At 30.2% G+C, this 25,674-nt stretch overlaps 2 protein-coding genes and 1 pseudogene across 2 annotated transcripts; all 3 read left to right on the top strand.

Annotated features, from left to right (window-relative positions):
* The first annotated feature begins 15,742 nt into the window (after positions 1-15,742).
* Positions 15,743-18,157, top strand: LOC126553047 (uncharacterized). The gene is made up of 3 exons (XM_050208240.1): positions 15,743-16,123; positions 16,199-16,400; positions 16,596-18,157. The coding sequence occupies exons 1-3, from the start codon at positions 15,743-15,745 to the stop codon at positions 18,155-18,157; spliced, it is 2,145 nt and encodes a 714-aa protein (XP_050064197.1).
* A 244-nt stretch (positions 18,158-18,401) lies between these two features.
* LOC126553046 (uncharacterized) lies at positions 18,402-19,262 on the top strand. The gene is made up of 2 exons (XM_050208239.1): positions 18,402-18,666; positions 18,748-19,262. The coding sequence occupies exons 1-2, from the start codon at positions 18,402-18,404 to the stop codon at positions 19,260-19,262; spliced, it is 780 nt and encodes a 259-aa protein (XP_050064196.1).
* A 523-nt stretch (positions 19,263-19,785) lies between these two features.
* Positions 19,786-24,929, top strand: LOC126553044 (uncharacterized; annotated as a pseudogene).
* The last annotated feature ends 745 nt before the right edge of the window (positions 24,930-25,674 follow it).

The raw sequence follows: 25,674 nt of genomic DNA, 5'->3' as shown, positions 1-25,674 counted from the left end.
ACCGTGTTTTAACGGAATACAAACACTGAACGTGTTATCTTTCACGAAATTAGCATTTTTGTTAGTGATATCCCCAGCAGCGTTTTGCAGGATATTTGCATCGGCGGGTGAATACGAGCAATAACCCTTCATAGCACTAGTTATCCCCGGTTTTTTAACCCGCTGTACCTCGGTAGAGTTTATTTCATACTTCATTCCGTTAAATAAATTTGCTAAACCATTATGTGCGATAGATATCTCAGTTAAGAGTTCGGCGGGCTTCGATATTTTACCCTCTATATAGATAAAACTATTGCTCGGTAACGTATGCGCATCGCGATTCTGAATGGATATACGTATTTCGTCACCATTGTCAAGCGCGGACGATGAAAACGGTAAAAAAGAATGTAAAAACATTTCCCGTATCGGAGATTCGTTAACATACGCCCCGCCTACATCCAAGAAGGATTTATCCATTGTTTTCGCGCAATATTAATACGGAATAGATATTTACTGGTCGGTAATTAAACGTAAAAATGTATGATTATCTAATGTCAGCTTTTTTTTTTTTTTAATGTTATCAACTTTTTTTACGACGTTCGATGTGCTGTGGTGTGCTCCTTCTGACCGCCGTAGCTTTAATGCGGTTATCGGCATTGTTGTTCGCGTATTTATCGGCGTTAAACTCCAAACCCATTTTTTTATAAGGAGCCGAACGTTCATAGTTTCTCCACGAAAATCGATTAATTTACCGTTTTGATTGGTCAACGATACTCGTACGAAATCAATCGTATTTGTTTTCAATTTATACAGCACGCAATATTTCGGTATTTCGACTATTTTATAGCCGGGTGGAACGACTGGATAAAATTCGTGTATCGTGTGCGATTGCCGTCCGTTTTCGAATAAACCTAAAGTTACATTAGACTTTTATCGTAATGACATTCATAATTTTTACCACGCGATCTGATTCATGTCTACAACCGCGCGTTAAAACTCGCTTATCGAAGCCCTATAACGCGGCGATACTGTCCTCAACGTTCAAGTCGATATCGCTATTACAATGAACTGCTCATTTCAACGTGCTTGTCTGATATATATGCAGTTATACCGGGCTTTCATTATTTTATTATTAACATTGTATTATCGCAGTAGATAGTGCCATCGATCGTTGCATAACTTTTAATAATTATTTTCGTCTTCGTGATTTATCTCCTACCCCCCGGTTCCCCGACTATATTGCGCCTGGTCATTGCCGTACGTCAATGACCTCAGTGTGTTCGCGGCCGTGGAATCCGTTTTTTCTGCTGGTCCGTGCGTCCGTCTGCCGTGCGACCGTGTCTAGTGCAGTGGCGTTACGGCGTATTTTGCCGCGAATAATTCCGAACTTTTACTCTCGGCTAGTGAAGCCGCGGATTCATATATATTAATAATTAATTTGTATATTGTTGTATACTATTATTTCGAACCCCGGTTCGTATCCGCAGTGCCGCGGTGGTGTTCGTTCGCTGTAGATAGCCGTTGTTCGGTAAATCGTGTGCACTTATGGAACGGTAAGCCGGCTGGTTGCGTAACCCCCCGTGCGTGCGTCCATAAGCTGCCTCGTCGCGCGTTATCTACAGCGACGACAGTGCGCGAGAGCTCCCGCTATCAGAGCTAATCAGTGTCCAGGTCGGCGGCGAAGGCGACAGTGATACCGGCGGCGTGTACGTAATCCTATTATCAGCACAGTATGTTAAATAGCTGTTCCGTATGATAGCATTATTATTATTTTGTATTATTGCCGTTACGGCGTTGAATCTTATATATTTATTACGTGTGTGGGCGCCCAATATTATTATTGTTATATTTATATATTATTATTGTAATAGTACGGCGGTGCTACTGGGCCCGTCATTACATACTTCATAATCCGTTTTTTTTATTTACACTATTATTCTATTATTCGCTATCGCGGATCTAAGGAGTTTCCTGCCCCCCCTGATTTTTGTGTTGCGTCGCCTTTGTACGTATACGTGTAAAGGTGGGTAAGTTACTGCCAATTGAGATATATTTTTTACGATTGTTTCAAAAACAATCTTATTGAGTGTAGCCGGATCGGTCGACGTACCTCTGGGTCGACGGTGAGGGTTTGGCCTACAGTGCTATTGTCGGTCGATAAACTGAAAAAATTTACACCGATGTCCTTCAAAAGTCCTCGTATTTTAATTTCCAGAGTAATTATTTCATAACATCCGGTCACTGCAACCCACCGTGTATAATATATAGTGTATCACATCCTGCTTTGACGTTAGGTATAGAATTATATGTCTGGATGTTTAGAAGTCGGTAAACGAACAGTTTGTACTATCTATTGTTTAAGTTGCATATCGCGGACACTTTGTACGGTGATAATAAATTGGTAAAATTCAATCGTGGACGTTTTGTACGGTATAAATAAACCGGAAATATATTAAAACTTTAGATTGCGAATCATGATTGCGATTAGTATGAGACATGTGTTTGGTGTCACTGTATTAACACTCTAAATTCTAAAATAATATAAAATGAACCAAACTACCAAATTAAATCCAAAAATTTTTAAAAATGGGTATGAATATACCATTTTGAGAAAAAATAAATTCAATATTCGTTGGAAGTGTTCAAAAGTAACTTGTACGGGTAAAGTTACTACACACCTTTATGAACCGGTGAGTTATAAGTTATAAATCATATTATTTTCATAATATCTTAATCATAATATTATCATATATTTTTTTAATTATTTTTATATATTTCAGTCATATAGTATGAATTATTTACAAAATGAACTGATCATAACCACGATTCGAGCGATGAAATATTTAAGCTGAATAACCTTGCATTAACTAATATGAAAAGCCGATCTGTTAATAGTAGAGAATCAACAAATAAAATTCTTCTGTCTGTACTTCATGAAAATAATGGTTAGTATGATTTTAATCTAAAAAAACAATTATATATTGCATATTTTGTTATATTTATATACAAAGCTGGGCAAGTTAACGATTTTCGTTAACACGTTAAGTTTAAAGTTAACTTTTAAAAAAATGTAACGAGTTAATTAACTTAACGTTTTAACTTAATTTTAACTTTTAACTCGTTAATGTACATCCTCGCTTATATTAAATAATTAAGATTTAATACTACGCACTTTTATACAACACTTGTTCTTCTTATCTCGTCTTGGCATTTGTGTCAACCATAGAAAATTATAAGATAAATATTTTTTCGAGATAATTTTTATACTACATCTATTACCTATACTTATATCAATATAGATAATACTTGTATTGATAATTTGATATTTATATATGATTATATATACTATTATATGATTTTTTAAATTATTTTTGCTTATATTACAGAAGACGTACGTAATATAAAAGGAAATACTGATTCTATACGTAGGATAATTCGTCGAGCACGTCATAAAAATGTTCTAGTGAATATTCTAGTGATGAAGAAAATTTACCTAAAAAAAAATTTGTCTTCACATTTTCTTCAGAGAAATGGCTTCAAATACAAGCAGAAGAAAAATTATACAAATTGTAACGATAAACTTAGGCCAATAATGAGTTCTAGATCCCAATTCGATGGCATAGTGTACAAATATTGTTAAGTGCAAAATTTTGGTAAAATGAGTTATGTACATGGTTTTCTTGTAATCAACTCTTTGCATATTGTGTACAAATATTGTATGTGTATAGTACATATTTAGTCTGCTAGAGGTCGGTGACGTTTGTAATAAGTGCATGTGATCTAAATTTATAAAACCACAATTGTTGCAAGTGATTTTAAAACATTTGTAATTTATAATTTTGGTTACTTATTTTATGTAGAAATGTTGTAAGTGATGTTGCATTGTTTTTAATCTCATTTAATAATATATTATTAATTAAGATAGTGTTAATGAATAAATTCATGGCTATCACTTATCATTAGCTATTTAGTAGAGTCACATTATTGCAGAAAAGATACTTCTAAATTATATTTACCATCAGATTTAAATAAGGCTAAAATGTACCGTTTGTATAAATATAACTTTTGCACAGAAAATAATATCTCTCCAGTTTTTTTTTATGTGTACTCAAAAATATTTAACTCATTCGAAACTTAATTGTCATTTTTTGTACCCAAAAAAGATCAATGATTTCTGTACAATGCCTATTATGCTGCCACTGATAAAACTGAAATTAAAAATAATTGGGACCAGCACAAGCATAGGGAAAAGGTTGCAATGGAAATGAAATCTAATGATAAGTTAAAATCAGCTTTAGACAATGGGCTTACATTTAGAACAATTAGTTTTGATCTTCAAACCATATTGAGCCTGCCTTTTTCTGGAGATAATCAATTGTATTATAGAAGAAAGTTAAACGTTTATAACTTTACAATTTTTGATTCCTTTAAAATGATGGCTACTGCTATGTTTGGGATGAGTGTAATGGCAAGAAGGGTAGTGCAGAAGTAGGATCATGTTTGATTAAATATTTAACACAGTTACCAGAATCAGTGTCACATGTTACAACATATTCGGACACATGTGGAGGCCAAAACCGAAACAAAAATATTGTAGCAGCTATGTTATTTGCAATAAATCATTTACAAAATTTAGAAACAATTGATGTAAAGTACATGGAATTCGGGCATTCTTACCTTGAAGCTGACTCCATGCATGCTACTATTGAAAGATCTAGAAAACATAAGAAAATTTATACAACACAAGAATGGGCTTTATTATTTTCAACAGCTAGAATCAAACCAAGTCCATACAAAGTGACAAATATCCATTATGATGAATTTTATGACTTAGAAAAATTAGTCAAAGATATGTTAAAAAATACAACAATCAATACTGAAAACGATAAAGTGAACTGGTTGAAAATAAAATGGATCAGATTCCAGAAGACTGAACCTTACATAATACAATATAAATATAACCTAGATGCAATAGAGTTTAAAAAAATGGACACATCCAAACAAAGAAGCCGCCTACTATCTATTTTATTATTAAATATATATAAATATTTTTTTTTTGGTTTTTATTAAAATATAATTATTATATTATTATTATTAAGATGACGAAAAAACTGACTATTTTATAAAATGTTTTATTTCATTGAAAAAAAAAAAATACAGAATAAAATAAGTTATGATATTTTTTTTATAATTTTTATATAATATTTTTTTTTTTTTTAATGTTCAATTTAATTTGTTCTACAACTAAAAGCAGTCATAACCATAATTATAACATATTATTCAAGTAATTGTTGTTCTTTATTAAAAATAGAAGCAAAATGTGATGTGTTTAAGCATTACTTTTTGTGTGTACAAATGTGGTAAGTGCAAATTTTTTTTAATTTTTTTTTTCTTGAGATTTTTCTACAATAAAATAATCATGTTTAATCCTCATAGCTCATCATATGTTAAAGAAAATATAATAAAAAGTTCATTATAGTAAGTTACATATTTGAATTGTTATAACAGTTCAAACTTTAAAATCGTTCTCCTGAACAATTACGAAAATGTCACTTACAACATTTGTGCACTATGCCATCGCTATTATGTCTTACCAAAGAGTTCATGGACACCTGTTCTAGCTGAGCACTTTTGGGTGCACACACAACTGTCATGTGTTTTGTCTTTTAGAAGAGCAAAAGTGTGTCCAAACGGATCTGCGTATATACATGTAGTAGCACGTTGTTTTGTGTGATTCAAAATTTAATGGAATAGTTGAAGAAAAGCCACCAAGAAATTCAAAGTAATGTATTAAATTTAAATTATAAGTATACACCATTTTACCATAACATAATATCTTTTTTTTTTGACATTTATTTACACATTTTTGTATATTAACGATTTAAACATACTATCAACAATTTTAGGAAAGTTAACCAACATCATCTACATCGTTTTTTAGAAAATAGTGTCATAATAATCGAAACACTGCCACTAAACAATGTTATATTTCACAATATTTTAATGAAATTTGTTTTTAAATATAGAGTTCTCATGAATTGCACATATATTGGTAATTATAAAACCGAACATATAACCACAAAAAAACGTCGTCTTATTGGTCCCACAAAGGAAAAAGCTATTTATTTAATGTTTGATGAAAGAATGGCTTGTGAAACAATACGAGAAAGAGAAGCTGTCCGGCTTATGAAAAAAGGTATGTAAAAATTTTTAATAACACACCTAATAAACGGTTATAAATTATGGTATTTAACAAGGTTTCTTAAATCAAGCTATTATACAATAATAATAATTAACTGGTTTAATAATTTAATACATACACACAATCAATACAATAGTAAAATGATTATAATAAAAGTATAAGTCAATTTTAAATTCTGAAAAGAGTGATGAATGTATTGATTCTAAAATGATTTATGTTTTTTTTTGTCTATGTGTAGCATAACTTGTCAAAATAATGTTTCAATTTTAAACTTCAGAAGGTGGTTAATGGTGCCAGATGGCAGAGCGCATAACCTTTGTGCATAGGAGAGGTAAAAAGTAAACATTTCCAATAGTTTTCAAAAAAATTAGGAAAAACAAAAAAAAAAAGTGACAGAAAAACGAGAATTTTTACGCAAAATCAGTTTTGAACATAAATTGGAATATTTCTTCAGCCCCCCATGGATATTTTTAGATTTTACGCACGATATAAAATGGTGCAAATTACAAAAATAGTCGTGCAAATTCATGCTAATTGCATGCTAAATAATTGCATAAAAAATTGTTATAATAAAAAAGTGGGGGGCTGGGGAAACGTACGTTTTTCGACTAACTGTTCGTGTAGTTGGTGAGTTGGTTTAGTCGCGGACAGTCCAAGTCCTCGCCCATCTCGATAATTTTGACATCTGGAAGGAAGGCTTTAATGATCTCCCGTTTTTCTTCGCCTTTCACGTAAATGCATTCGAAATGTAGCGATTTTAAAATCTTTCTTATTTCCGAATATTGGACGTCTCCGCAAACCGGTGACAGTTGATGGTAATTGCGATACAGCCACTTGTTGACAGCATTGACTTTTGACGTATTTTGGTGCGTTCTAATATGTTTAAAAATCCAGTGTTGGCTAGCCCACCCATGCAAGTCTACTGTAGACATTTCTTTTATCAGATACTTAGAGTTTGGACCTAGTATGCAATGAATATCTAGAATAGCCGACGTCATAATTCGTGCGATTGCAATAGTTATATTATAATATATACTATAATATTCCTTATAACGTCTTACTAGCGGTAGACTTGAGTGAATACTGATATCCAACGATTTTATCCTCGAGTATAACTATCCTGTCGTATGCGTGCGACAAGTTAGTTTTCAAATCACTGATGTTATTATTAGCAATTTCTACCGCTTCGATTAGAGATTCAATTTTCTTATCGTTTTTCAAAAAATATTTTTCGAGAGACTGTACGAGTGCCGAGATTTTTTTCTCGTTTGCGTCAATTATATTACTATGTATAGCTAGCTCTTTTGTAAAATTTTCGCCGAGTACAGTGATTTTACCATCGATTATCTTGATTAAATCAACGTGTAAGGCGAGCTCTTTTTCGTATTTTTCCTCCATATCCGCAATTATTTTATTCAACCGACTGGTCGGTAAACCTCCAAACGCGTCCATCGTATCGCGGTAACTGTGTTTATATTTTTAAATCCACCTTATTTATCCAACTATTATGTTCGTCCGTAAAGCCTAACCGTCGAATGAAAACACGACGACCCTTTGTGCGCATTACTTTTTCCACCAGATAATCGTCGGGGTATATTATCCTGCGTATTTCTTCAGCGTAAAAACCGCCGGCGATCGGGCTCCTTGTATAATTTTCAAGGATAAATGTTGCCGGCGTAGACTAATTCACTTTAATAATAGTAAATATTTCCGTAGTTCAATTGGGTAAATATCCTTTGGTGAAAAAACCCTTGTACACGCTAATGCGGACTTTGTCACCGACGCTAAATTTTATTTTCCCCTTTTTTTCAACATCGTATTTTAGTTTTACCCGTGATGGGTGAGCGTCGGCCTCCATCGGCGTCAAACCGATCGTTCTATGCATTGAATTATTATAACCGTCTACTAAAGCGGGTAAAATCGTGATCCAAACGTGCGAACCTCTGCTAGTGAATTCTTTAAACATACGAGCTTCAATCGTGTGGTTGACCCTTTCTATTATCGATGCTTTAAGCACTCTGAAAGTACTATACGTTTTTATATTGTGCTTTTTCACTACAGCTTCAAAATTTTTATTGTAAAATTCGCGGCCCTTATCAACGTGTAATAGATTAGGTCTGCTCTGTGCGAAAAATTTACCAGCTGCTGCATTGACTTCCTCGCCCTTTTTGTTCTTCAAGGCCGCGTAAAATAAACGTTTAGTAAAACAATCAATAATGAACAGTATATAGTTATATGATTTATTCACGGCAGAATATTGTTGCATGTCGACGAGGTCTGCTTGGAATAAATCGTTTTTACCGTAAACAATGACCCGACGTCGTGGATAGCTCTGTTATGGGCTATGAGATATCTATAAGATATCTACGAGATATGAAGGCTAAGTTAGTATGACCATGCCTCGTGTCAAGGGTAATGCGAATGCTACTATGACCATGATACGTGTCGGGATAGTAAGCGCACCAATAATTATAGTGCACTAATGATGCATTTGAGATGTTATTGCACATTCTCAAATTCGTGTCCGAATTTGCAACAACAACTACAAGGACACCTGGTTTCACCAAGAAGGCGGCAACTCGACGTAAACAAGAGACGCACCACAATATATAAGGGAGCCCGAAGACCAGCAACGGCAGATGTACCAAAGCTATCAACAACAGAGCACTTTCACGTCACTCAGCCACTTATTTTGTTTGTTACATGTATTTTATTTATATGCAATAAAGACATATTTCGTTATAAAGTTTAACTTTCATTCAAATTAACCATTTGGATTCAAATCTGATACTGGCACGCAACAATTTGGCGCAGTCGGTAGGATTCACTTTTCAAGGAGGCAAACCGTCAAAGGCTACTATCAACAAGGAAGATTGCGCAGTTTTCCTCGTTGATAACTCCAGCAGAGAAGATCATTCAATTCAGCTTTGCAGAAAGTATCAGACAGGATGAAAATATCAACGAACATCGCATTATTGTGAGTGAATAGTTAATTAAATTATTACACGGATATATGTTACAAAAATATAAAACCTAAGAAGTATCATTTAAGTAACTGAATATATTTAAGTAGGTCGTAAAAAAACTATTTAGATTTTTTTTTTTTTGATTATTAAAGGTCAATTGTTTATTTGAATTGTTATTGAGAAATATTGAGTTATTATATTATTATTGAGGGCATATTGTTGAATTATTGAGATTATTATTGAGAATTATTAAAGGGCATATATTATTGAGATATATTATTATAGTTGATTGTAAAACGTATCAAATGAGTGTGAAAGTAATTTATGGAGAACACATGTACATCTCCTTTGGAAGTAGCTAATCCATCGAATAAGATGTCTTTAGAAACTCCAGATTTGAGTTTAGAAGTATTAAATAAAACCCAACAGCTTATTAATTTGGGAAGCCCTAGTAGAAGCCCTAGCCCTAGTAAAATATCTAGCCCTATTGAAAGCCCGAAAGAACGCCCTAGTCTATTTAGAAACCCAAGTGAACGCCAGAGCGTGAAAATAAAACACAGCTTAGAGAGAAGTTTAAGCTTAGACAATAAAAAGGTTACACGTAGCAAGGTTACGGACGATTTTGAACATACTGAGTTAACATTCGGGAGAAAACCGCGTGTAAAGAAAATGGTTACCATAAAATTAGAGGAAGCATTTAAGCTTATACCTATGTGTACGGGAGAAGACGATATCTATCCGTTCATAAATGTATGTAGTATGGCAGTAAATTTGGTTGAAGAAAAATGCGCACCGACTTTAGTTAAATATATAACAACTAGGTTATCTGGTAGAGCATTAGAAACGATAAAATATAAAAATGTTACTAAATGGGTATACATTAAGAGTTATTTATCGGATGCTTTTGAAGATACGACAACCGCTTCAAGTTTACAAATACAATTAAATTCCATTAAAATGTGTTATGATGAAAACGTCAATGATTAATGAGATAATATTAATTATAATATTATTATAATATATGAGAACTTTTAAGTCATGTCCTCCATTATTCGCACAAGTATACACGATTCATGTAATAAAGAATAATTTGGTTATACCAGTGGTTTTCTCTTTAATGCCAGATAAAACGCAAAGTTCGTATGAAAGGTTATTTACGGCAATAAAAACACATAACATTAGTATAAATCCCAAAACAATAATGACTGATTTTGAACAAAGTTCAATAAACGCATTTAAAATACAATTTCCCAATGCTAAACAAAATGGTTGTTTTTTTCATCAAACGCATTGCGTTTATTGAAGCAATTCAAAAGGAACAAAGTTTAAATGAAATGAAAATAAACCAGTACCTATATAGCAGGTGTAGTCGAATCGTCCAGAAAACGCAAAAGGGATACAATTAAACAATTAGTTGATGACTACGAAAATAGGAATAAACTAGAATACTTAAGAGGTATTGCTTATAATTTATCATATCAAATTTAATTTTAATTTTATAGTATTATGAGATTGTGATAATAATGTTTTTATATATTATTATTTTATTTTATAGTATTGTGACGATAATTTTTTTGTATTTAATTATACTTGACGAATTTGAATTTATTTTATAATACTGCAGAGATGATAGTTTTAATTTATACCTATGATTATGAAAAAATAAACCTAATAGAATTTTTACTTTTCGCGATTTTTACTTTCGCTATTAAACCTTTTGCGATTTTTATTTTCGCTGTTTAGTTTTCGCGATTTTAACTGGCACCCGGTTATGGTTATTCGATTGTGTGTAAAATACTATCGTATATGTATATTTATAGCATTATTTGTTTGGTGTTTTTAGTAATGTATTTACTGAAAAATCCCGACGCGCGACGACCGCTAGCCGGCCCGAGGCCGTACTACGACCCGCATTGTTTATTGAAAGCTATTTTAATTTTTAGAATAGCTGATATTACTGTATTCATAGCTTGAAATAGCACAGATTAATAATAAAATTATGATCGAGTCGGTAGGTTAGACGTCGGGTAATTAGTATATTCTTAAGATATACAAACATTAGAGTGTCAATTTATACCTACTCCCATCCCCACAAGACCCAACCACTCGACACCACCCCCCTAATTAAATAGTGGGGCGAACCGCCCCAAAAAAGTACGTGTTCGGCGCCACTGGTCCTTTAGATTTACGAATACGTTCACCGTTCAACGTCCTGTGCGCTGATGTCTGAATCAAGATCAGTTTATACGCATTTAAATCCGCCTGTGTATATTTCCCCGACTCGGGAGAAATCGATAAGTCCCGCTGTTACCGGGTATGTATAACGTGTATCGCCCTCTATGCGTATCACGTTATCGAAAAATTGTATTTCTTTTCCTCCCCATTCGAACGCGTCGTTAGATATTTTTCTTGGACCGTATATTCGATCCAACACCAGTTTTGTCCAAGGACCGAAACGTGCATTCAAATCCACGTACCCTGTAGGCGAGGTCAGTCCATGATATTTTAACACAATGCTCATCTGTAAATATTGCATTCATAACCCTTTTAACATGATGTTTAGCATCATTGCCTCCAATATTTCTTATAAAAGATTCCTAAAAATAAATGTAATTCTTGTTTAAAAAATAAGTTCAAGTTGACACGGTCGTGTCGCACGAATACCGCGATCTCACCTGCTAGATCCCCTTGCCTAGGTATCACCACTCGTTCGATAATCAATCGGGACGCCCGAGCGATTAATCGAACCAGTGTCTGGGTTGGCGATGAGCCCCGAAGCTCCCGCGGCGTGGGTGACGACTGCCGCAAGCGACGGCGGCGTTCGTCTGTTTTTAACCGCGCGTTACGATACGTCTCCGTCCGCCGCCCACGCAGACCGCATCTGTCGCGACAGTTATTTTATATCTTATATATATTATTATATATATATATTTTTCCGTTGACGTTTTCTTGCTACTACTTGTTTTTCTTGCGAGCTGTGCAACGAAAGTTCTCCTTTCGCTAGTTGTTTTTTTTTATTATTATATTAATTTTCCTTTGATATCATATACATTTGTTGTTGTTTCTTTTATTTGCTTCTTTTATTTGTTTGTTTTCCTATTTTATTATTATTATTATTAAATCTGTGCTACGTGACAAAATAACATAGATAATGTGATAACATTACCAATTTGGGAACAAACTCTAATTTTTTTTTGATTCGATTTTCCAATAAAAAAAATCCTTCAGCATTTTTCAAGGAAAAATATGATAGAAATTGTGAATCAATACAGATAGAGGTATCATTATTTTGACCTTTATTTTTTGAATTTGCCTCCATTAGTAATATTTTAGCTAAAATTCTATTTATCGTTAGATTGGTAGAAATTTGTTCTTGCATTATTCTATTTAATTTAATGTCCAACGTCTCAAAGCCTAAATCGATAAAAACAAAATATTTTCCTAGCTATAATGAAAATTTATTTAAATTTAAATGGACACACTTATGCAGTTATTTTAAATGTCAGATTGCATTGTATGCTGTACACTATTAACAGACTTTTCAGTATTTTTAGACTGTAAAAATATAATAAGATTTATGTTTAAGTAAATAAGTCTAGTAAAAAATTGTTAATTGTTTAAATTCCATAAATAAATTGGGTGATACAAAAATCATAAGCCATACACTTTTAATTTAAAATTAATTATTGTTTTACCACATCCGGACGGGCCTACGATCAGCGCGCGTATTGTGTTCGGAAACAACGGTCCATGTCTCGGGGCGCGCGGTGCAGCTCCGTTATTTAATAACGATAGAGGGTCGATATTGTCGACTCTGAGCTTTATCACTTGGTCGACAAACCGCATTGTATAAATACACGTGACGTTCAAGCGACGTGTTCATATAATGTTATCGCGTTCGAAGTACAAGTCCAATAGCGGTGCAGGTCTACTGAACACCGTAATAAATAGTCTACCGTTTGAATTACATCTGCCCGGTTATCAGTACTGCGGACCGGGGACTAATTTAAAAAAAAAGGCTCACTCTAAGCCAGCCAGGAATAAACGGTTTGGATTAAGGAACACGATATAGCTTACGATAAAAGTAATTCTTTGACCGATCGCAGTGCAGTGCGGCCGACAGTGTATTGGAATAATGTGCTTGGAGCAGAGCGGGGGCAAAATACGCCGATTTTAAAGAAAAAGCCACCGCGTGGTTTGTAACTACAGGTATGAAGGCTAAACGAAAATTCGGTAGTGGCTGTGGGTTCTCTAATATAGTCGGGGGTGTGTTAAAAAGCGTTAAAAAAATCGGTAAAATTGTGTTCGAGAACACCGAATATGAATAGTTTAATTAAATCGACTGTCCGTGTCGCGCGAAAACATGTAGTCTGCTGCGGGGAGTCGATCGAAAAAAATAAATAAAAATAAACCACCTCGCGTCATCAGAGTTTCGAAAACGCACTGAAAAAAAAGTCGTTTATTTTATGAATAAATGGCAATCATTGATGATTTTAATTGACACAATGTATTTTTTTACTATTCCAATAAAATATTGTTCATTGATGGATAATAATGATGATTAACTTTATAAATTAGTATTCGTGAATACAATTTGTTTTTTTAATCATTTGTACAAAAAATAGTTATTGAAGTAATTATTTTTACCATTGAAACCATAAATACATAGTTAATTACTTTAATAAGTTAAATAGTGATACTAATGTATTAATTTATTATATTAATAAACAGTAATAGTATTTTGTAAAAATATTTTTATGAAATCAATATGTATACGTTTATTGAATTGAATAATATGTTATTTATTAACGTAATGTTGTGTTTCGTTATAATAATCATCAAAATATTCAAAACGATTATTTTCGTAATGAATAATAAAAACAAGCATATTATCATATCTATAAACTCTAGTTGTTGGGATAACGTATATGCTACGATTAAGTCGAAAATTGAATTTATAAACATGATAAACTCAGTGACAGTTATTAATAACTGTTTTGTTTTTTCTCAGGATTAATAAAATAATTTTTTATAATAATGTACACGTTTTTGTTATCAATAACTGAATTGTCATTCCCCGTCGCGATTTGTTTATACACTGCACGTGCTAGTGGTTTCTGTACATTTACCCCCAAAAAAAGTTCTGTGCTTCAAAAAAAAGTTTCCAAGTTTCCAAGTTTCCAAAAAAAGTACGTGTGTGGTCATTTTGTGTACTTGTGAAAAAACGTAAGGTAAGAAATACAAATCTATTTATTTTACTATACATTTAAAAAACTAAATGTACTACTGTGCTAGTCCAATTATATTTTATATAATATATAGTGGCATGCGTTGATATTTTTTAAGTTAATAATTTTAAATTATAGAAGATAACCAACCGTCTTGGGATTTATTCAAAATTTCCTTTATAATGTTTCTCTAGAAAGAAGTATTAGACTTAGTTCTTTGACTTTTATTTGAATGCAAAAGTAAAAATATTTATACGTTTTCATGATCAATAACAGGTATCATTTTTGTCAATATACTCTAGACAGGGAATACTTTCTAAAATTATTTTGTAAATATTAATGATAATTTGAATTTGGTGGTCAATGGTACAACATTCATTGAACTTGAAACTTATAAAACAAATGTATTAAACACTAGTTGGCACATACCGTCAATCATTGTATTGGACTCATACATAATTAAAAATGATGGTATTAACACTGTAGTGTCTAATGAACATCCAATTAAATTATTTAAAGGCACCTAAACAGATCATTTTTGGCTAATTATCAAAAAAATATAAATTCATAACATTTCAGGATTATCTTTGATAAAAATATTTTTATTGTGTACATCTTTGTTAACTTTCAGTAGGGAGTAATGCAAAATAAATATAATAAAAAAAAATATTAAACACATTATTTTTTGGCTAGGCGAGCGCCACTTACTTAGGTAGCTTATAATAACCCTAACGTATGTCACTGTAATATATTATGAATTTATGATATATTGATAAATAGGTAGGGGAGATTGGGTACGATTGGAACAGTTTTACAAAATTATTTATTTCTTCCAAGATTAAAAATTTTTCTTTAGTTACACTTTTAATCATTAAAATAACCTATAATTATAATTAAATAATAACCTTAGATCATTATATTACATTGTATATGATCTAAGATAATAACATACTTAAATTAAAAATAATACAATTTTGTAAAAAAAAAACATTAACTGTTGAAACTAGGCATTGTTATCTATTTAAAATTATTAAAATATTAATCAAATAATAAATAAATCAACATAAATAAAATAAACCAACATTGTTGAACAACTTATTGCTAGTGTTACAATTGTCCCATGTTACAATTGTATCCAATCTCCCCTACCTACCTTGTACTTGTATTGTAAAACCAACAATTTAAATTTATTTTTTTAGCTTCCATTTAAAATACATCGGTTATAATTGTATAATAAAACAGAAATAAAAATTTTATGTTTCAAGTGTAAATCTTCTCATAATGATATTGACAAACTTATTCTTCATTTTAAAAATTCACATAATTTTAATAGTAAATCACCTGTTAGGTGCAATGATTGTGGTCAAATGTTTACACTATGGTCAAGATTTAAAAGACATGTGATTCGGCACCATCAGTCTAATAATCAGAATGATTTAATTAATGACAATGTCAATTTAGATGAGTTTACGAATAGCACTGGCCCCTTGCCTGTAGATAGTAATATTCCTATAACATCAACAACTCTCATTAACCTTAAAGTGTCAGATACTTCTCAATCCAATGAGTTTAAATCCAGTGCATGTACTGATACTTATGTGAATGATGATACAATAGAGACTCCACACAACAAATTCAATTTAGATTACCATTTAAAAACAAATATTAATAAGGCGTTAACATTTACTCTTTTTCTTCACAATAATAATAATTTTTCTAGAAAAGATGTGCTAGAAGTTCAGGAACAAGTAAACCAATATATAATCAAGCCACTATTAGATACTTTCATAAATTTTGCTAAATCCAATTTTCAAAATGAACAGCCTTATTCTTTGTATAACAATTTTTCTAGTTTAGTGTCAAACCTACGTAATCCTTTTAAACCATTTGATTCTGATTATAAACTCTATAGTTTCTTAAAAAATGAAGGCTATGCAACAAATTTTAAAGAGGTGACAATTAATGATCAATTAATGCCAGCCCATCGATCCGGAGAACTACAAAACAGACAAATAACAACCAAAGGTATTTTGATGCCATTAAAATTCCAATTCAAAACATTTTTTGAAGTAAATAAATTAATTAGCCCTACTCTTAATTACATTACATCTTTAAAACAAAATAATGTTAGGCTAACTAATTTTGTACAAGGTGAACTATGGAGAGAAAAAATGAAACTATACCCTGGAAAAACTTTAATACCTTATATTTTATATGTAGATGATTTTGAAATAAACAATCCTCTTGGGTCTAATGCTTCAAAACATTCCATTTGCAACTTATATTACTCATTCCCATGTTTACCAATGGAAGAATCTAGATTGGAAAATATTTTTTATGCTGCTATTACGAAGACATCAGATTTAAAACAATTTGGCAACGAAAAATGTTTTGAATGTCTCATAGATGAGTTAAAAGATTTAGAAATAAATGGAATTGATATTAATGATGGCAATAATGTAACAATCATAATACATTTTATCTTAGGTTTAGTCGTAGGTGACAATTTAGGATTAAACTGTTTTCTCAATTTCAGTAAATCTTTCTCTAGCAGTTATTTTTGCAGACTTTGTAGAGCTCCAAAAGAAATGACACAGAAATTAAGCTGTGAAAATTCAGAATTAATGCGCACAGAAGAAAACTACCAGTTAGATGTTTTGGATCCCAACTCTAAAGGAGTTGTTAACAAATCCTTACTAAATAATATTCCATCCTTCCACGTAGTCAAAAACTACTATGCTGATATTATGCATGACCTTTTTGAGGGAGTCTGTCATTATAATACCATTCATATTATCAACTATTTTATTACTTCTATGAAATACTTTGATTTGGATACTTTGAACTCTCGAAAGGAATTTTTCGATTATGGCCCAAAAGAAATTGAGAATATTTCACCCAAAATACAGCTTCACCATCTTAAAAAAAAAAAATTAAAAATGTCTGCTAGGGAAATGATGACTTTCATTATGTATTTTCCTGTTATGATTGGAGATCTCGTTCCTTCAGATGACGTAGTCTGGAAATTTCTTATCAACTTTGTTGAAATCATTGATATTTTACTTTGTTTAGAGATTGATGAGTGTAATATACTGATTTTGGAAAATAAAATTAAAACACATAATTCTGACTATATCACTTTATTTAATGATACATTAAAACCAAAATTTCACAATTTGACTCATTACCCAAATATTATTAGACAATCAGGACCTCTAAGGAAGATTTGGTGTTTCAATTTTGAGCAAAAACATAAACAGTTTAAAGTTTACTCACATTGTATAACCTCACGAAAAAATATATGTTTAACATTGGCTAAAAAGTATGAGTTAAAATTTGCATTTCAATTGTTAAAAGGGACAAGTTTTTTTAATGCTATTACTTCAAATGATAATCATCTGGTAGAGAGTAATTTCAAAAATCTCATTAATAATAAATTACCAAACGTTCATGACGTTTCCATCCAATTTTATTCACGAATTTATTTTAAAGGAGTTGAATACAGACAAGGTTGTTATATTTCAGTTTTTAATAAAAATATTTTGTTAAACTTTATACATGAAATTGTAGTAGTAGAACGGAAGCATGTTTTATTTTTTTGTCAACAATTACATAGTGTAAAATTTGATGACCATATACTTGCATATGAAGTAGATCCTTTAAATTTAGGTTCATTTTCAATGATAGCTGCAGATGAAATAATTGGACCACCTATTCATTTAATTAGAACTGCAGAAGGCAAAAAAGTTATACGCCTTAAAGAATATTATCGTTGCATTTAGTTTTACATAATATAATAATAATAATAATAAAAATAATATAAATGTAATAGGTTAGGTTAGGTTATAATATAATATAATTGTAATAGGTACCTACCATTAATAGTAGGTTTTAATAATAATTAAAATAAATAATAATGATGCAAATCTATTTCTTTATATACCTGTAGTATTAATTTTTCTTAATTCAATTTGTTTGTATTTAAAATGACATAATATTATAAATTCAATTATAACCGTTAGAAGAATGGATGAAGTGGAAATTGAGAGAACTTTAGAAGTTGATGATGATGAAATCATGAATGCATTTTTGGATGCACAATCCCAAATGATGCTTCATTCTCAAGTTGAGCTAAACGATGAAGGTATTGATACAGCCAACTCTCAAAATGAATTCATTATCATGGACATTTCTCAGTCAAATCATGAAAATAAAGAGATACCAGAAGAGGTAGAACTTCGATCATTGCTATCTCAATGGAATCTCAATGAGTTGATTGATGCGTGCATTGGTAAACCAATTTTTTTTTTTAATTTCATATAGAAGCATATTAACAGTAACATAATTAGTAACTTATATTAATGGTTTACAGCTAAGAGAGTTTTTATCAATGTTTTGAAAATTATAAAACGTCACCACATCGAACGTCTGCTAAAAGGTTTTGATCTGGGGACACAAATTCTGTTTGAGAATAAATTAGAAGAATGGCGTGAATCAACTGGGATTCCAATGAGTCCAGTTTATCTGGATTTTCAAGGCACATCATCCAGTTCTAGTTCTTCAAACAGATCAAACACAAATACACCGTCAAGATTTTCGCCCTATCAAAAATCCATACCATACCAAAGATCTACACCCAGCCCTGATAACTCATGCACAATTGTTCTGAGTGACATCCTCAATGAAACATCTAGAGGGAAGGGTCTTGTCGAGTTATACAACAAGTTTTCAAATTTCCACGAAGATCAAAGATCTATTCTCATATCTTTGATTGCACAATATTATGAAGAGAAGGGTGTCAAGATGTCTCTAGCTGCCAGTTATCAGTTAGAACAACAAATTCTGGAAAGAATTCCATCCGAAAAATTGGTAATATGCTATCATTAATATTAATATTATTTTAATTTTAATTAATCAATGTCCAAACAGTAAAATACTGGAATTTTACAGGAATATTACAGAACGTCAAAGAGAGGAAAACTTTACAACAAGTTTTATAATCTAACAACATCGTTCAAAGTGGTATCTGGACCACTCGGACTCTCCACTGAAAAGAAATCATCTGTTAATTCAGAAAAGTTTAGCAGACATTTAAAACATTTTGGTATAATATTTTTTTTTTAATTTTTATTATTACTTACTGTATAAATAATTTTTTTTCAGAGCCAGAAAATGATGCAGAAAGCTGCCTTAAAGCGTTGAAATTTGACAATTTGAGCTCGATTGAATTTGATTACACGTGGAAGGCATGTAGTCAGTTTCGTCTAGAATATATTAAAAATAATACCACAAAAGACTTAATGGAAAAATGGCCATTTTATAAACAACCTAGTGGTTATCGCCTGGTATGTTTTATTTTTAACACATACGTTTTTGTATTTAAATAATATTTATAATTTTGTAGATCGACATGGACTTTGAGACAGCGTTTAGTCAAGGTGATACTCTTCTTGAGAAATGGGAACGGTCTTTCAATTCCATCATATCTTTTCTATCAAAAGAAAACCGAATTAAAGATAGGAATGTAAAAAAAACTTATTGACTCATTAAAGACTGATATTGGAATATCGGAGAGTAAGTTAAAATCATATTTTTAAATAATTTTTGCAATTATTGTATGTTTTATGAATGTTATAGATGGACGCGATGCTGCTTTGATTTGGGCATTGCATGGGTATTTTGTTCCAACCAATAAAATAATTCGAATCGATCCAAAAACAAATAAGAAGGTAACAACAAAATTCACCATAAAAGATTCACAAGAATCTGTAATTTTTGTCGGGGAAACACAACAAGCAATAGAAGATCACATCGAACATATTCGAAAAACCAAAATTTCAGTTCAGCCTTCACTCTACTGCGTTGGGGAAGATATATTTAGGCCCACCGCACACTAGAAAAGCAAAACTGCTTAAAGCAGACTAAAACAACTTTATTATGACTAATGAATAATAGAACATGTGTAATGTAATAGGAGCGCGCATACACAATAGTCATAGTCAAAATAAAGCATTTTTGCCTTTAGTCATTTATAGTCATGTTTCGACCAGATAGAACATGCGCTATTTTGGCTAGTCAAAACAAAAAGTTTTATGTGATGTTTTCGATTATTATTTTAATTATTTTATTATTAGTGAAGAGCTACTGCCCGTCGCGTCGTTTCATGATCATATCCTGTACCGGTCACGATAAAATATATAATAATACGTACTATTTTATCGAGGTAATTATGAATATATTATTATTTATATTATTATTTATTTATATATACAGAAAATAATTTTAAAATAAAATATATATAATATTATAATATTTTCAATTAACAATTGACGATGATTTGAATAGTATTCAAATTAATTTCAACTATCAAAATAATTAGAGATGTAGTAGTATCTAAATATCTACATATTTAGTTATACATTAAAATAACTTAAAATAATATTTGACTGATATAAATAAAAAACATTATTTTAATTTTAGAATGTATTTATTAAATATTTTTTTTTAACAAACTAAAAAGTCAACATTTATCTATAAAGATTATTTCTGTACTCTGTACAAAATTTAAAAACTACACCTCTAACCATATTTTGTAACACTCGTATACATAACGCATATTTGTGAAAAAATAAAAATTTATATAATTCTTATTTTATTTTAACTTTAGACACCAGAAAAGACATCTGAAAGGCTACAATATGGCAGCTGAAACTTTTGATCTGGAAACATTAATAACACTAGTCCAACAAAGATCGTCCATTTATAACTATAAAGATAAACAACATAGTAATAGAGATATTCAGGACAAATTATGGACAGAAATATCTAGTTTATTAAAAGCTCCAGGTATGTAAAATAATTTTTTTTAACTAGGTATAAATATTATACTATAAAATGTATTACAATCTTGTATTTTTTCATTAATACAACACATAAAAAAAATACTTAAACAAATAAAAATTAATAATAATATTAATATTATAATATATTTTATTTTATTATATTATACAATTATTATAATATAATTAATTATTAATACACTTTATATCTATATTTTTATACTAAATATTGGTCTTGCCAAGGGACTGAGCCATTTTCTGAATTGAAGTAGTCCATAAATTTATTTCGTAGTTCAATAGCTGCTGTAGAAGATCTATTATGATTAACAATGTTTGTAGTGTTTCTAATCTCCATATTTTGATCATTACTATTTTCAATTTGATTATGAACTTCAGCAAAGTTAGCTTCTCTAGTCATAATTAAATTGTGAAGTACACAAACTGCCTGAGTTATTTTTGTAGCTTTTTCAGGGCCGACTAGCATTTTATTTTCTAATACATTAAACCTTTTTACCATAATTCCAAATGCACATTCAACTATTCTTCTCGCACGGGATTGTCGATAATTGTATATACGTTTTTCGTTTGTTAAATTTCTACGAGGGAAAGGTCTCATCAAATTAGGTAATAGTGGGTAAGCCTCATCGCCAACAAATACAAAGGGGAAATCTTCATTAATATTTTGATTAATTTTTTTGGGTGCTGGCAAATCTAATTTATTTTGAAATAATTGTTTACCAAATTGAGATTCTTTGAAAATCCCACTATCACTAGACCGACCATAATCTCCAACATCTATCACAATAAACTTAGCGTGAGCATCAACTACTGCTTGCAGTACAATTGAATGAAACCCCTTGTAATTGTAATACTCCGATCCAGCCCCCGGAGGGCATATAATAGAAATATGTTTACCATCAATTGCACCAATGCAGTTTGGAAAGTTCCATATTTCATAAAAATCGTTTGCTATTTTAATCCAATCATCTTTTTTTGGCGATGGTAAGTAGATAGGTGATAGTAATTTCCATATCGCTGAACATACAGAATCGACAATTAATCCAATAGTTGTAGCTCCCAAACGGAAATGGTAGTGAAGACGTTGAAAACGTTCACCAGTCGCCAGATAGCTGTAATAACAGTTTTAAAAAAAAATTAATTATGAAGTAGAGTTAAATATATTATAATATAAGAATATTATATATTCTAATATACAATATATATATTGTATATTAGACAGTTGATTTAATAAATTAAAAATACATTTAATGAATCGCAGGCTTACACCTTAAATTAATTTTTAAACATTGTAATTTATTATTATGAAGTTGATACTTGAGCAGGGGCAAATGTGAATAATTATATATTGTACGTTCATATATTATATATTAGGAGCAAATGGAAAATAAAATAATAAATCTTATTTTGTCTATAATTGTATTACCTAACAAATATTCTTAAAAATAACAATTTGTATAAAGTTAAACAATTTATAAAAATAAAAACAAAATCGGGAACTCGCTCAGTTGTATGATAATTTATACATTTTTAACTACAAAATAGTTTTCAAATATTCGTGATTTTGACGAATTTTGTCAATATTTGAACTTCAAACGCTCATAAAAAAAATGTACCTATGTATTTTGATATTTTTGAATCACTCATAGAATAACTTATGTTAAACTTTCTATTAAATTTTCAAATATTTTAACGCAGCCAAAAAAAATGTATCGACATTTTTAAAAAAAAAAAACAAAAAAAAATGAATAATACCTATATTAATCTCCGTTACCATAAAGTATTATATATTATTATTATATTGAAGCCTTCAAAATGTATTTATATTTTAGTTTCAGAATGTAAAACAAAATGGACTACTTTACGTAATTCATTTTCCAGACAGTTACGTGAACAGAAAAAAATTCCATCAGGATCGGGTGCATCAAAAAAAAGGAAATGGTACTTATACGACAATATGGCGTTTCTGACAGACTATATGATGCAACTTAAAAGCATGGTTAGTAATCTCATTGAAGATGATTTAAACGAAACATTAGATTTAAACTTAGGAGAATCTGAAATTCTAAATACTGTGGAAGAGCCTTATGACGTGTCAAGCGAATTAACTCCAACTTCTATTATGTGTGAAGAAACAATACAAAGCTCAAACTCTTCGCAGATATTTAAAAAACCAAAAAAAATAAAAAAAGTTATGGCAAGTGAAATGGTAGCAGAACCAATGATTAATTATTTAAAATCAAAAACCATTCAAAAAGTTGAAGATTCTCCAGAACTTTTATTTTTAAAAAGTGTCATACCAGATTTTAAAAAACTGAACGATAAAAATCAGCGGAGATTTAAAAATACTATTTTGAGTTCACTAGACAAATTACTCGATGAACAAGAAACCTCGTCTGCGTCATCAATTATTTACTCAAATAACTTTATGCCATCGTATTCAAACAAAGTACCGATCCAACAACATACACTTTATCAGTCTCAACCATCTTTGAATAATGAAACCGAAACCGACCGCCATACTACACAGTTTCACTATTCTGAAAGTCCAGAGTTTTCTTCTTCAGAAAGTTCAACATCATACCAATAACACATCTAAGTTACATTTAAAAATAAAATCTCCTACCTACTTCAACACTTCAACAACGTATTAAACTACATATTATCTAGTATCTTTGTTATTTTTTTTAAATAACAAACACAATTAAAGTATTTAATTAAGTACGTGATTAAAAACTAATGTTATTATAATAAATAAGTTATGTTTTTATTATAAAAATGTCCTCAAGATCAATTTTAAAATTGTATTTATTTATTTCCTACACACATATTTTAAAATAAGAAACTATTATGCATAGAACACTTGAAAAGTAATTTTTGTTATAGGTTGGTATCCACCTATAATATTTGATGAGTACGTATTATAAATGCATACCTAATAAATCAAAAGCGGCAACTTGTTTATATTTAATCTAATTTATTTTATAATTAATTAAACTTTATTTAATTTAATTTTACTTACCATAGAGTGACTAATAATTTTTCATCTGGTTTAATACTCATTCTGAAGTTGGTATCAGGTTTTTGAATTTCTTCGGTTATTATTTTCAAAATATAATTAAAGGTTTCGGAACTTACACGCGTAAAATTTTTAAATTTCAGCTCGTCATTACGAAGTTCACATAAAAAAGATTGAATTAAGTTACTCTTTGTACGTTTTTCATTTAAAGGATGAACCCACATTCTTTTTGGTTTTTCACGGTGTTCAGTTTCCAACAACAAAGACCACAAAATAGGCACAACAACGTCCTCTTCGTCGGAAGACATGTTGGTGACTAAATATGATTTTACTTTTTTGCTTTTTTGGTGTGCTGCATATGCTGTTTTATTATGACTAAGTCAACTTGGAGCAAGATTACACAAATGGCTTCAAGCAGTTTTGCTTTTCTAGTGTGCGGCGGCCCTTACTGTTAAAGATATATTCCTTCACATTGAGGGAGTGCGTTATAATTTTAAAAGCGCTTTAAAAGCATTAGATACTTGTTTTAAATCAATGTATCTTTTTGACATGCAATTTCCAGAAGAATCAAATATGTTTTACACATTTCTTGAATGTTTTTTTTATAACTTTAAAGGCACCAAAAGTTATTCTAAAGTTCATATTCTATTAGAATACTTGCAAAAATAATCTTTTTAATGTACCTATTTTCTATTTTTAAAATTTTAATATTAACTAAATTTCAGTATAGTTTTATAACAATTAAAAAAGATACTGGAAGAGTGCAATTTTTTATGTATAAATAATTTTATTATTGTATTACTATAGGTATTTTGTTACATTATTATTTTATGCTTATTATTAATATTATAATTATAAAACTAGATATATTAAACAGTATAAATCTGTTTAATTTTATTTCATCACAATTATTTACTATCTTTTTAATGTACCTATTTTCTATTTTAAAAATTGGAATATTAACTACCTACATTTCTATATAGTTGTATAACAATTTAAAAAGATACTGAAGAGTACAATTTTTTTATGTATAAATAATTTTATTACTATATTACAATAGGTATTTTGTTACATTATTATTTTATGCTTATTATTAATATTATATAATTATAAAACTATATTAAACAATATAAATCTGTTTAATTTTATTTCATCACAATTATTTACAAACCTTCTTCTTTTTGGTTAGCTTTTTTTAACACTTATAGGTAACCTTATATATATATATATATATATATATATATATATATATTATATAGGGTAAATTAATAATTTATTTAATAAATTATTACATATTATATTTCTATAATATAATTCTTAATTAATTATTAACTAATTATTTAGTTCAACGATAGTAATTTTTAACAGTAACTAAATTTACTGTAAAGCAAAATTAATTAGGTATATTATAAAAATATATTTA

Source organism: Aphis gossypii, unplaced genomic scaffold (assembly GCF_020184175.1).
Source record: "Aphis gossypii isolate Hap1 unplaced genomic scaffold, ASM2018417v2 Contig00052, whole genome shotgun sequence".
In the NCBI taxonomy this organism is placed as follows: domain Eukaryota; kingdom Metazoa; phylum Arthropoda; class Insecta; order Hemiptera; family Aphididae; genus Aphis; species Aphis gossypii.
The sequence above is the reverse complement of the archived record's forward strand: the minus strand, read 5'-3'. Positions and strand labels throughout refer to the sequence as shown.

What these genes read in the sequence shown, in the direction of transcription:
- LOC126553046 (XM_050208239.1), top strand. Translation starts at nt 18,402, where the DNA reads ATGGATGAAGTGGAAATTGAGAGAACTTTAGAAGTTGATGATGATGAA. An exon ending in GTTGATTGATGCGTGCATTG is followed by an intron (nt 18,667 to 18,747) that starts GTAAACCAATTT and finishes AATGGTTTACAG; the next exon opens with CTAAGAGAGTTTTTATCAAT.
- LOC126553047 (XM_050208240.1), top strand. Translation starts at nt 15,743, where the DNA reads ATGTTTACACTATGGTCAAGATTTAAAAGACATGTGATTCGGCACCAT. An exon ending in TGCTAGAAGTTCAGGAACAA is followed by an intron (nt 16,124 to 16,198) that starts GTAAACCAATAT and finishes CAAAATGAACAG; the next exon opens with CCTTATTCTTTGTATAACAA. An exon ending in CAGACAAATAACAACCAAAG is followed by an intron (nt 16,401 to 16,595) that starts GTATTTTGATGC and finishes TTTTATATGTAG; the next exon opens with ATGATTTTGAAATAAACAAT.